Source organism: Oncorhynchus mykiss, chromosome 11, assembly GCF_013265735.2.
Source record: "Oncorhynchus mykiss isolate Arlee chromosome 11, USDA_OmykA_1.1, whole genome shotgun sequence".
Taxonomy (NCBI): Eukaryota; Metazoa; Chordata; class Actinopteri; order Salmoniformes; family Salmonidae; genus Oncorhynchus; species Oncorhynchus mykiss.
Window position 1 is genome coordinate 4521049 of NC_048575.1, and position 12405 is coordinate 4533453.

At 45.8% G+C, this 12405-nt stretch overlaps 1 protein-coding gene across 2 annotated transcripts in view; it reads left to right on the plus strand.

Annotated features, from left to right (window-relative positions):
* LOC110536527 (transient receptor potential cation channel subfamily A member 1) overlaps positions 1–12405 on the plus strand; it is a 76824-nt gene that overhangs the window by 29281 nt on the left and 35138 nt on the right. For both annotated transcript variants that reach the window (XM_036934674.1, XM_036934675.1), the window contains exons 9-11: positions 7386–7434; positions 7813–7912; positions 8340–8440. In XM_036934674.1, coding sequence (XP_036790569.1) covers positions 7386–7434; positions 7813–7912; positions 8340–8440 — 250 coding nt within the window. The remainder of the gene's footprint in view (positions 1–7385; positions 7435–7812; positions 7913–8339; positions 8441–12405) is intronic.

A 12405-nucleotide genomic window follows, 5' to 3' on the forward strand; every position in this document is an offset into this window, starting at 1 on the left:
AATGGACCCAGCGACTTCGGATCCTCTCCACTCAGCCGTCGAGATCCAGGGAGCGATGCTAGGCAGACACGAGCAGGAATTGTCTGCTGCTCGACAAGCCGTTGAGACCCTGGCCACCCAAGTCTCCAACCTCACAGAACAGGTTCACCATCTCCGCCTCGATCCACCGGCCACTTCCAGGGCTTTCGAATCTCCGGAGCCCAGAATCAATAACCCGCCGTGTTACTCTGGGGAGCCCACTGAATGCCGCTCGTTCCTCACCCAGTGTGATATTGTGTTTTCTCTCCAGCCCAACACTTACTCCAGGAGCACTGCTCGTGTCGCCTACGTCATATCTCTCCTTATTGGACGGGCTCGTGAGTGGGGCACGGCAATCTGGGAGGCAAGGGCTGAGTGTACTAACCAGTATCAGGACTTTAAGGAGGAGATGATACGGGTTTTTGATCGATCTGTTTTTGGGGAGGAGGCTTCCAGGGCCCTGTCTTCCCTATGTCAAGGTAATCGATCCATAACAGACTACTCTATTGAGTTTCGCACTCTTGCTGCCTCCAGTGGCTGGAACGAGCCGGCTTTGCTCGCTCGTTTTCTGGAGGGTCTCCGCGCAGAGGTAAAGGATGAGATTCTCTCCCGGGAGGTCCCTTCCAGCGTGGATTCCCTGATTGAACTCGCTATTCGCATTGAGCGACGGGTTGATCTTCGTCACCGAGCTCGTGGAAAGGAGCTCGCGTTCTCCGTTGCCCCCCTCTCCGCATCACTACCATCTTCCTCTGCCGGCTCGGGAGCTGAGCCTATGCAGCTGGGAGGTATCCGCATCTCGACTAAGGAGAGGGAACGGAGAATCACCAACCTCCTCTGTCTCTATTGCGGTTCTGCTGGTCATTTTGTCACTTCATGTCCAGTAAAAGCCAGAGCTCATCAGTAAGCGGAGGGCTACTGGTGAGCGCTACTACTCTTTTATGGACGAGACCTGGGCTCGGGAACATGACATTCCTCTCAGACAGTTAAGGGAGTCCACGGCCTTGTTCGCCCTGGATGGTAGTCCTCTCCCCAGGATTCAGCGTGAGACGCTACCTTTAACCCTCACTGTTTCTGGTAATCATAGCGAAACCATTTCTTTTTTGATTTTTCGTTCACCTTTTACACCTGTTGTTTTGGGCCATCCCTGGCTAGTTTGTCATAATCCTTCCATTAATTGGTCTAGTAATTCTATCCTCTCCTGGAACGTCTCTTGTCATGTGAAATGTTTAATGTCTGCTATCCCTCCTGTTTCCTCTGTCTCTTCTTCACAGGAGGAGCCTGGTGATTTGACAGGGGTGCCGGAGGAATATCACGATCTGCGCACGGTGTTCAGTCGGTCCAGGGCCACCTCTCTTCCTCCACACCGGTCGTATGATTGTAGTATTGATCTCCTTCCGGGAACCACTCCCCCCCGGGGTAGACTATACTCTCTGTCGGCTCCCGAACGTAAGGCTCTCGAGGATTATTTGTCTGTAGCTCTTGACGCCGGTACCATAGTCCCCTCCTCCTCTCCCGCCGGAGCGGGGTTTTTTTTTGTCAAGAAGAAGGACGGGTCTCTGCGCCCCTGCATAGATTATCGAGGGCTGAATGACATAACAGTTAAGAATCGTTATCCGCTTCCTCTTATGTCTTCAGCCTTCGAGATCCTGCAGGGAGCCAGGTTTTTCACTAAGTTGGACCTTCGTAACGCTTACCATCTCGTGCGCATCAGGGAGGGGGACGAGTGGAAGACGGCGTTTAACACTCCGTTAGGGCACTTTGAATACCGGGTTCTTCCTTTCGGCCTCGCTAACGCTCCAGCTGTCTTTCAGGCATTAGTCAATGATGTCCTGAGAGACATGCTGAACATCTTTGTTTTCGTTTACCTTGACGATATCCTGATTTTTTCACCGTCACTCCAGATTCATCTTCAGCACGTTCGACGTGTCCTCCAGCGCCTTTTAGAGAATTGTCTTTTTGTGAAGGCTGAGAAGTGCACTTTTCATGCCTCCTCCGTCACATTTCTCGATTCTGTTATTTCCGCTGAAGGCATTAAGATGGATCCCGCTAAGGTCCAAGCTGTCATTGATTGGCCCGCCCCTAAGTCACGCGTCGAGCTGCAGCGCTTTCTCGGCTTCGCGAACTTCTATCGTCGTTTCATCCGTAATTTCGGTCAGGTGGCAGCTCCTCTCACAGCCCTTACTTCTGTCAAGACGTGCTTTAAGTGGTCCGTTTCCGCCCAGGGAGCTTTTGATCTCCTCAAGAATCGTTTTACATCCGCTCCTATCCTTGTTACACCTGACGTCTCTAGACAGTTCGTTGTCGAGGTTGACGCGTCAGAGGTGGGCGTGGGAGCCATTCTTTCTCAGCGCTCCCTCTCTGACGACAAGGTCCACCCATGCGCGTATTTTTCTCATCGCCTGTCGCCGTCGGAACGTAACTATGATGTGGGAAACCGCGAACTGCTCGCCATCCGGTTAGCCCTAGGCGAATGGCGACAGTGGTTGGAGGGGGCGACCGTTCCTTTTGTCGTTTGGACTGACCATAGGAACCTTGAGTACATCCGTTCTGCCAAACGACTTAATGCGCGTCAGGCGCGTTGGGCGCTGTTTTTCGCTCGTTTCGAGTTCGTGATTTCTTATCGTCCGGGCTCTAAGAACACCAAGCCTGATGCTTTATCTCGTCTCTTCAGTTCTTCAGTAGCCTCCACTGACCCCGAGGGGATTCTCCCTGAGGGGCGTGTTGTCGGGTTGACTGTCTGGGGAATTGAGAGGCAGGTAAAGCAAGCGCTCACTCACACCCCGTCGCCGCGCGCTTGTCCTAGGAACCTTCTTTTCGTTCCCGTTCCTACTCGTCTGGCCGTTCTTCAGTGGGCTCACTCTGCCAAGTTAGCCGGCCACCCTGGCGTTCGGGGTACGCTTGCTTCCATTCGCCAGCGTTTTTGGTGGCCCACCCGGGAGCATGACACGCGTCGTTTCGTGGCTGCTTGTTCGGTCTGCGCGCAGACTAAGTCCGGTAACTCCCCTCCTGCCGGCCGTCTCAGGCCGCTTCCCATTCCCTCTCGACCGTGGTCTCACATCGCCTTAGATTTTGTCACCGGACTGCCTTCGTCAGCGGGGAAGACTGTTATTCTTACGGTTGTCGATAGGTTCTCTAAGGCGGCTCATTTCATTCCCCTTGCTAAGCTTCCTTCTGCTAAAGAGACGGCACAAATCATCATCAAGAATGTTTTCAGAATTCATGGCCTTCCGTCAGACGTCGTTTCGGACAGAGGTCCGCAATTCACGTCTCAATTTTGGAGGGAGTTTTGCCGTTTGATTGGGGCTTCCGTCAGTCTCTCTTCCGGCTTTCACCCCCAGTCTAACGGTCAAGCAGAACGGGCCAATCAGACTATTGGTCGCATCTTACGCAGTCTTTCTTTTCGCAACCCTGCGTCTTGGTCAGAACAGCTCCCCTGGGCAGAATACGCCCACAACTCGCTTCCTTCGTCTGCGACCGGGCTATCTCCTTTTCAGAGTAGCCTCGGGTACCAGCCTCCGCTGTTCTCATCTCAGTTCGCCGAGTCCAGCGTCCCCTCCGCTCAGGCTTTTGTCCAACGTTGCGAGCGCACCTGGAAGAGGGTCAGGTCTGCACTTTGCCGTTATAGGACGCAGACTGTGAGGGCTGCTAATAAGCGTAGAACTAAGAGTCCTAGATATTGTCGCGGTCAGAGAGTTTGGCTCTCCACTCAGAACCTTCCCCTTAAGACGGCTTCTCGCAAGTTGACCCCGCGGTTCATTGGTCCGTTCCGTCATTGGTCCGTTCCGTATTTCCCAACTCCGAGAGGAGTTGGGTTCCCTCTCGGGACGTGCTGGACCGTGCGCTGATCGAGGATTTCCTCCGTTGCCGCCAGGTTTCCTCCTCGAGTGCGCCAGGAGGCGCTCGGTGAGTGGGGGGGTACTGTCATGTATTGTCATGTTGTGTCTTTCTGTCCTTTCCTTTCACCCTGTCTCCCTCTGCTGGTCGTATTAGGTTACCTTTTCTCCCCCGCTTTCCCCCAGCTGTTCCTTGTCTCCTCTTGACTACCTCGCCACCCCTTCTCCCACCTGTTCCCCTTTTCCCTCTGATTAGTCCCCTATATCTCTCTCTGTTTTTGTTCCTGTCCTTGTCGGATTCTTGTTTGTTGTGTTTCATGCCTGAGCCAGACTATCGTCATGTTTGCTGTAACCTTGTCCTGTCCTGTCGGAATCTGCCGGTCTATCTGAGCCTACCTATGTTTGGTTATTAAAGAAGCTCTGTTTAAGTTAGTTCGCTTTTGGGTCCTCATTCACTCACCGTAACAGGAACTCTAGAGCTCTGTCAGAGTGACCATCGGGTTCTTGGTCATCTCCCTGACCAAGGCCCTTCTCCCCCGATTGCTCAGTTTTGCCGGGTGGCCAGCTCTCGGAAGAGTCTTGGGTGTTCCAAACGTCTTCCATTTAAGAATGATGGATGGCCACTGGGTTCTTGGGGACCTTCGGTGGTGCTGAAATGATTTGATACCTTTCCTCAGATCTGTGACACGACACAATCATGTCTCGGAGCAATTCCTTTGACCTCATGGCTTGGTTTTTGCTCTGACGTGCACTGTCAACTGTGGGACATTATATAGACAGGTGTGTGCCTTTCCAAATCATGTCCAATCAATTAAATTCACCGCAGATCGACTCCAATCATGTTGTCAAACATCTCAAGGATGATAAATGGAAACATGATGCACCTGAGCTCAATTTCGAGGCTGAATACTTATGTAAGTATGGTATTTCTGTTTTTTATTTTTAATACATTTGCAAACATTTCTAAAAAAAATATTTTCACTTTGTTATTATGGGGTATTACAGTTCAAGTCGGAAGTAAACATACACTTAAAGATGGTAGGTTGGTGGTTGAAGATATCCCTCTAGTGGTGTGGGGGCTGTGTTCCAACATTACAGTGTTCCAACATTACAGTGTTCCAACATTATAGTGTTCCAACATTACAGTGTACCAACAACACAGTGTTCCAACATTATAGTGTTCCAACATTACAGTGTTCCAACATTATAGTGTTCCAACAACAATTGTCTCAGGATGGTAAGTTGGTGGTTGAAGATATCCCTCTAGTGGTGTGGGGGCTGTGCTTTGGCAAAGTGGGTGGGGTTATATCCTTCCTGTTTGGCCCTGTCCGGGGGTGTCCTCGGATGGGGCCACAGTGTCTCCTGACCCCTCCTGTCTCAGCCTCCAGTATTTATGCTGCAGTAGTTTATGTGTCGGGGGGCTAGGGTCAGTTTGTTATATCTGGAGTACTTCTCCTGTCCTATTCGGTGTCCTGTGTGAATCTAAGTGTGCGTTCTCTAATTCTCTCCCTCTCTCTTTCTCTCTCTCGGAGGACCTGAGCCCTAGGACCATGCCCCAGGACTACCTGACATGATGACTCCTTGCTGTCCCCAGTCCACCTGGCTGTGCTGCTGCTCCAGTTTCAACTGTTCTGCCTTATTATTATTCGACCATGCTGGTCATTTATGAACATTTGAACATCTTGGCCATGTTCTGTTATAATCTCCACCCGGCACAGCCAGAAGAGGACTGGCCATCCCACATATGCTCTCTCTAATTCTCTCTTTCTTTCTCTCTCTCGGAGGACTTGAGCCATAGGACCATGCCCCAGGAATACCTGACATGATGACTCCTTGCTGTCCCCAGTCCACCTGACTGTGCTGCTGCTCCAGTTTCAACTATTCTGCCTTATTATTATTCGACCATGCTGGTCATTTATGAACATTTGAACATCTTGACCATGTTTTGTTATAATCTCCACCCGGCACAGCCAGAAGAGGACTGGCCACCCCACATAGCCTGGTTCCTCTCTAGGTTTCTTCCTAGGTTTTGGCCTTTCTAGGGAGTTTTTCCTAGCCACCGTGCTTCTACACCTGCATTGCTTGCTGTTTGGGGTTTTAGGCTGGGTTTATGTACAGCACTTTGAGATATCAGCTGATGTACGAAGGGCTATATAAATAAATTTGATTTGATTTGATTTGAATTAGGTTGGAGTCATTAAAACTCATTTTTCAACCACTCCACAAATTTCTTGTTAACAAACTATAGTTTTGGCAAGTCGGTTAGGACATCTACTTTGTGTATGACACAAGTAATATGTTCAACAATTGTTTACAGACAGATTATTTCACTTATAATTCACAGTATCACAATTCCAGTGGGTCAGAAGTTTACATACACAAAGTTGACTGTGCCTTAAACAGCTTGGAATATTCCAGAAAAGGATGTCATGGCTTTAGAAGCCTCTGGTAGGCTAACTGACATAATTTGAGTCAATTGGAGGTGTATCTGTGGATGTACAACAAGGCCTACCTTCAAACTCAGTGCCCCTTTGCTTGACATCATGGGGAAATCAAAAGAAATCAGTCAAGACCTCAGAAAAAATATTGTAGACCTCCACAAGTCCGGTTCATCCTTGGGAGCAATTTCCAAATGCCTGAAGGTACCACGTTTATCTGTACAAACAAAAGTACTCAAGTATAAACACCATGGGACCACGCAGTCGTCATACCGCTCAGGAATGAGAGGCGTTCTGTCTCCTAGAGATAAACGTACTTTGGTGCGAAAAGTGCAAATCAATCCCAGAACAGCAAAGGACCTTGTGAAGATGCTGGAGGAAACAGGTAGAAAAGTATCTATATATTCAGTAAAACGAGTCCTATATCGACATAACCTGAAAGGCCGCTCAGCAATCAAGAAGCCACTGCTCCAAAACCGCCATTAAAAAAAGCCAGACTACGGTTTGTAACTGCACATGGGGACAAAGATCGTACTTTTTGGAGAAATGTCCTCTGGTCTGATGAGGAATGGGCCAAAATTCACCCAACTTATTGTGGGAAGCTTGTGGAATGCAACCCGAAAGGTTTGACCCAAGTTAAACATGTTAAAGGCAATGCTACCAAATACTAATTGAGTGTATGTAAACTTCTGACCCACTGGGAATGTGATGAAAGAAATAAAAGCTGAAATAAATAATTCTCTCTACTATTTTTCTGACATTTCACATTCTTAAAATAAAGTGGTGATCTTAACTGACCTAAGACAGGAAATGTTGTACTAGGATTAAATGTCAGGAATTGTGAAAAACTGAGTTGAAATGTATTTGGCTAAGATTTATGTAAACTTCTGACCTCAACTGTATGTGTAGATATCAGAGTTTAAAAAAAATATATATATTTATCCATTTTAAATGTAATGTAACAAAATGTGGAAGAACTCAAGGGGTCTGAATATTTTCTGAAGGCGCTGTATATATATTGTATATTGGGCAAAGGGCAGAGTAAGCAAACAAGAGCCTGTTTATAGCTGTGATATAATGCATGTTATTTTTCCAGGGCAACTATATTTGATCACACAGAATTGGCGGAGTACCTCATTTCAAAGGTAAATACAGTACACAGGCACTCAAACACACACACACACACACACACACACACACACACACACACACACACACACACACACACACACACACACACACACACACACACACACACACACACACACACACACACACACACACGAGTTGGCGGACACCTAATTTCCAAGGTAAACACACTACAAGAATATGGCCCATAAACTATCCCCTATAAGGTGCCGGTTTGAGCTTCTGCAACTGTATGGCACCCTCTTTCCTGTGTAGTGCACTACTTTTGACCAGGGCCTATGAGACCTGTTTGGCCAGGGACACTGGTCAAAAGTAGTGCACTATATAGGGAATAGGTTGCCATTTGGGACCTGTATTGAATTCTGTGTTGACAGGGTGCAGACATTGACTACATTGACAGTAAGGGTCTTTCCCCCTTGCTGCTGGCTACTAACTGTGGAGCCTGGAGAACTGTGGCTCTTCTGCTGTCCAAAGGTCAGCTGTTACAGATTCACAGTGTTTAATAGTCGTTGCAGGTGGGATTGCATGGTACAATCATTGTATTAAAATTCAACAAGTCCGTGGATCAAACTCAGGTTTTTAAGTGTGTTTTTGTGTGTGTGAGTGTCTGTGTTTTTGTGTGTGTGTCTTTGTTTTTGTGTGTGTGTGTGTCTGTGTTTTTGTGTGTGTGTCTTTGTTTTTGTGTGTGTGTGTGTCTGTGTTTTTGTGTGTGTGTGTGTCTGTGTTTTGTGTGTGTGTGTGTCTGTGTTTTTGTGTGTGTGTGTGTGTCTGTGTTTTTGTGTGTGTGTGTGTGTGTTTTTGTGTGTGTGTGTGTGTTTTTGTGTGTGTGTTTTTGTGTGTGTGTGTGTGTGTGTGTGTGTGTGTGTGTGTGTGTGTGTGTGTGTGTGTGTGTGTTTTTCAGGTGCCAACGTGAACATAAAGGACCAATCAGGATGTAACTTCCTCCACCTGGCCATCCTGCAACCCAAAGGCCTCAAAAATCTCTCCGGGGACGTCTTGCAGGTACATGATGTGGTAGAAATGCTTGGGAAATACATGTTGTTACGGAAACCGATGTGTAGGAATAGGTGTTGAAATTCATTAAGGTTAGGGTTAGGAACGAGGGTTAAGGTTGGTGCTGCAGAGAATAGAGAAGAGCTGCCACCTTACGGACATTTGACCAACTCTGCTGTGTTTTTTACCTTGACATTTTGTAATAAGTGTTTTAGATTTATTGATTCGGAAATATAACGTCAAATACAATGTCAAAACAAACTTTTGAGACACTTATATGAGTGATAATAATTAGAGCTATTAGGGTTAAGTGCCATGGCACAGACAGATTTTTCACCTATTCGGCTAGAGGACTTGTGGATCTGAACCAGAGACCTTGCGGATTCTGGCCCAACGCTCCAAGTCTACCTACCGCCATAAAGGCCCAAACATATTTTTTAAAACACACGTTGAAATTCGTTGTCTTTTGTTGTGAAAAGCACTTCAATCCATAATGAAGAAGGCATTCAACACCAGATTGTGGTTCCCCCAGGTCTTGAGAATTACTGTACCAGTGTTTTGGGGGCACAGACATCAATGAAACAAACCATATACAGTGCCTTGCGAAAGTATTCGGCCCCCTTGAACTTTGCGACCTTTTGCCACATTTCAGGCTTCAAACATAAAGATATAAAACTGTATTTTTTTGTGAAGAATCAACAACAAGTGGGACACAATCATGAAGTGGAACGACATTTATTGGATATTTCAAACTTTTTTAACAAATCAAAAACTGAAAAATTGGGCTTGCAAAATTATTCAGCCCCCTTAAGTTAATACTTTGTAGCGCCACCTTTTGCTGCGATTACAGCTGTAAGTCGCTTGGGGTATGCAAAGTTCAAGGGGGCCGAATACTTTCGCAAGGCACTGTACATATTTGGGACCACTGCCCACATCTGTTTTTTCAACAGAACAAAAAACCCAATCACACAGAATTGCCATGTCTGGCTCTCGTGTTATACCACAGGTGAAAGCAATTCCTAATGTCTCAGAGGGTCACCCCAGTGATCCCATGGTCATTAGTGGAACTAGGTCCCCGTCTACTGGCCTTCATATGTATTGCACCTCAGGGAAGTACAATGCATTCGGAAAGTATTCAGACCCCAATACTACTCTGTGCATCACAGCGCGGTTTTAATCTCCGTTTTATGGACACTGCTGTGACCAACTTCTACAACGAACTCCGCATACAGTGTTTTCAGAAAGTGTTCAGACCACTTGACTTTTTCCACATTTTGTTACGTTACAGCCTTATTTTAAAATGGATTAAATAGTTTGTTTTTCCTCATAAATCTACTCAGAATACTCCATAATGACATCACAATACCCCATAATGACATCGCAATACCACATAATGGCATCACAATACCCCATAATGACATCACAATATAATATCACAATATATCATGGCATAGACCTATCATGATGTAACCTGTCTTAACATAAAATAAACCCTGTATCACCAAATGTGTATATTTTTCAATAAATAAATAATAACGTCACTAGTTATTGTAGACTACGTTACTCCCGTATCGTATCAACAGGATAAATAAATGACGACTTTATCGTTAGGCTATGAAATCAGTACAATTATTAAATGACATGTATGTTACCATTATCAACACAGTAAAGAGTAAATGCTTTTTAAATAAACCAAATATCACACAGTACATTTTTTCCAATTTATACCACAATTATAAAGTAGGCTAATGATACATTCACCATGGATTTCATCCAGTTCATCATCATAAGAAAACTGTCTTGGCCTTCAAGCCTCGCTGCTCTTCACGTTTGTTTCGTGGTGAACCATATACTTTCCATATTTCTTCATGCACATAACAAACAAAAAACAGAATATTTCTCCGTGGCGAACGTGTTGAATCACTGAGGCTTTTACGGAATGAAACTAAGATTCACAAATTTACTTTCTGTTATGCCGATTTCAAAACAACTTGGAACTCGGGAAAAACAGTACTTTTCTCAGATTTACCGTTCAGATTTTATTTATATAAATATAAACTGGGTGCATCAATCGACTGTATTAACTTTTTTGAACATAATTTCCTATGACAAAAAAAACAGCTTCTGGACATCAGATTTGGATGAAGATTTCAACGAGTCGGCAGCAGTGGATGCCCTAATCCCCACGACTCAAAAGAGGAAGAGACGGTGCAAGAGAGGCAATCGAGCTCCCTGACGTGACTAGCCTGCGACTAAATAAACCGACTCTCCATTCTATTGGCAAACGTACAATCACAAAGTTTGAGACTATCCCATCAACGGGATCTGAAGAACTGTAATATCCTGTGTTTCTCAGAGTCGTTGCTGAACAAGGACATGGAGAATATACATCTAGCTAGTTGTTCTATTCATCGTCAAGACCTAACGGCAGGTTAAGGTTAAAGTTAAGGGTTAACTTAATGTGTCTCTGTTTTTATTTAAACTATTATTTAACCTTTATTTATTTAACTAGGCAAGTCAGTTAAGAACAAATTCTTATTTTCAATGACGGCCTAGGAACAGTGGGTTAACTGCTTTATTCTGGGGCAAAACGACAGATTTTTACCTTGTCAGCTCGGGGATTGGTAACAACAACTGGTGAGCGATCTCTAATGTTAAGGAAGTCTCAAGGTTTTGCTAGCTTGAGTTAGATTGCCTCAAGATGCTGGCTCTAAGAAAACACTCAACGAGCTGTATCAGGCCATAAGCAAACAAGAAAATGTGCTCCTAGTGACTGATTTTAATGTAGGGAAACTGGAGCATCAGCAACTTTACCAGCATGTCACCTGTGCAACCAGAGGGGAATAAACTCTTGATCACCTTTACTCCACACACAGAAATTCATACAAAGCTCTCCCTCGCCCTCCATTTGGCCAATCTAACCATAAATCTATCCTCCTGATTCCTGCTTACAAGCAAAAACTCAAACAGGAAGTACAAGTGGTCCGATGAAGTGGATTTTCAACTACAGGATCGTTTCGATCGCACAGACTACAATATGTTCCGGAATTCATCCGATAACATTGTGGAGTTTACCACATCAGTTACTGGCTTTACTGTACGTACATATCACAACCAGAAGCCATGGATTACAGGCGACATCCACACTGAGCTAAAGGGCTAGAGCTGTCTCTTTCAAGGAGCAGGACACTACTCCAGACTCTTATAAGAAATCCCGCTACGACCTCCGACGAGCCATCAAACTGTCAAAACATCAATACAGGACTAAGATCAAAAACTGCTACACAGGCTCTGACACTCGTCGGATGTGGCAGGGCTAGCAAACTATCACAAATTACAAAGGGAAATCCAGCTGCGAACTGCCCCGGCAAGCAGCACTGAACCATGCATGAGAGCACCAGCTGTATCGGATGACTGTGTGATCTCACACTCCGTAGCCAATCTGAGTAAGACCTTTAAACAGGTTAACATTCACAAGGCCTCAGGGCTAGACGGTTTATCAGGACGCATACTCAGAGAATGCACTGACCAGCTGGCCTCTCCCTGACCCAGTCTGTAATATCATACTCAGAGCATGCTCTGGCCATCTGGCCTTTCCCTGACCCAGTCTGTAATATCATACTCAGAGCATGCCCTGACCATCTGGCCTCTCCCTGACCCAGTCTGTAATATCTACATGTTTCAAGCAGACCATAATAGTCCCTGTGTCAAAGAACGCCAACATAACATAACATAATCTAAATGACTATCGCCCCGTTGCACTCACATCTGTTTCCATGAAATGCTTTGAAATGCTGGTCATGGCTCACATCAACACCATTATCCCAGACACCCTGGACCCACTCCTATTCATACAGCTCCAACAGATCCACAGATGAAGCTATCTCTATTACTGTACACTCCACACTGACTTCTCTCCCACCTGGGCAAGAGGAACACCTACGTGTGAATGCTGTTTATTGACTATAGCTCAA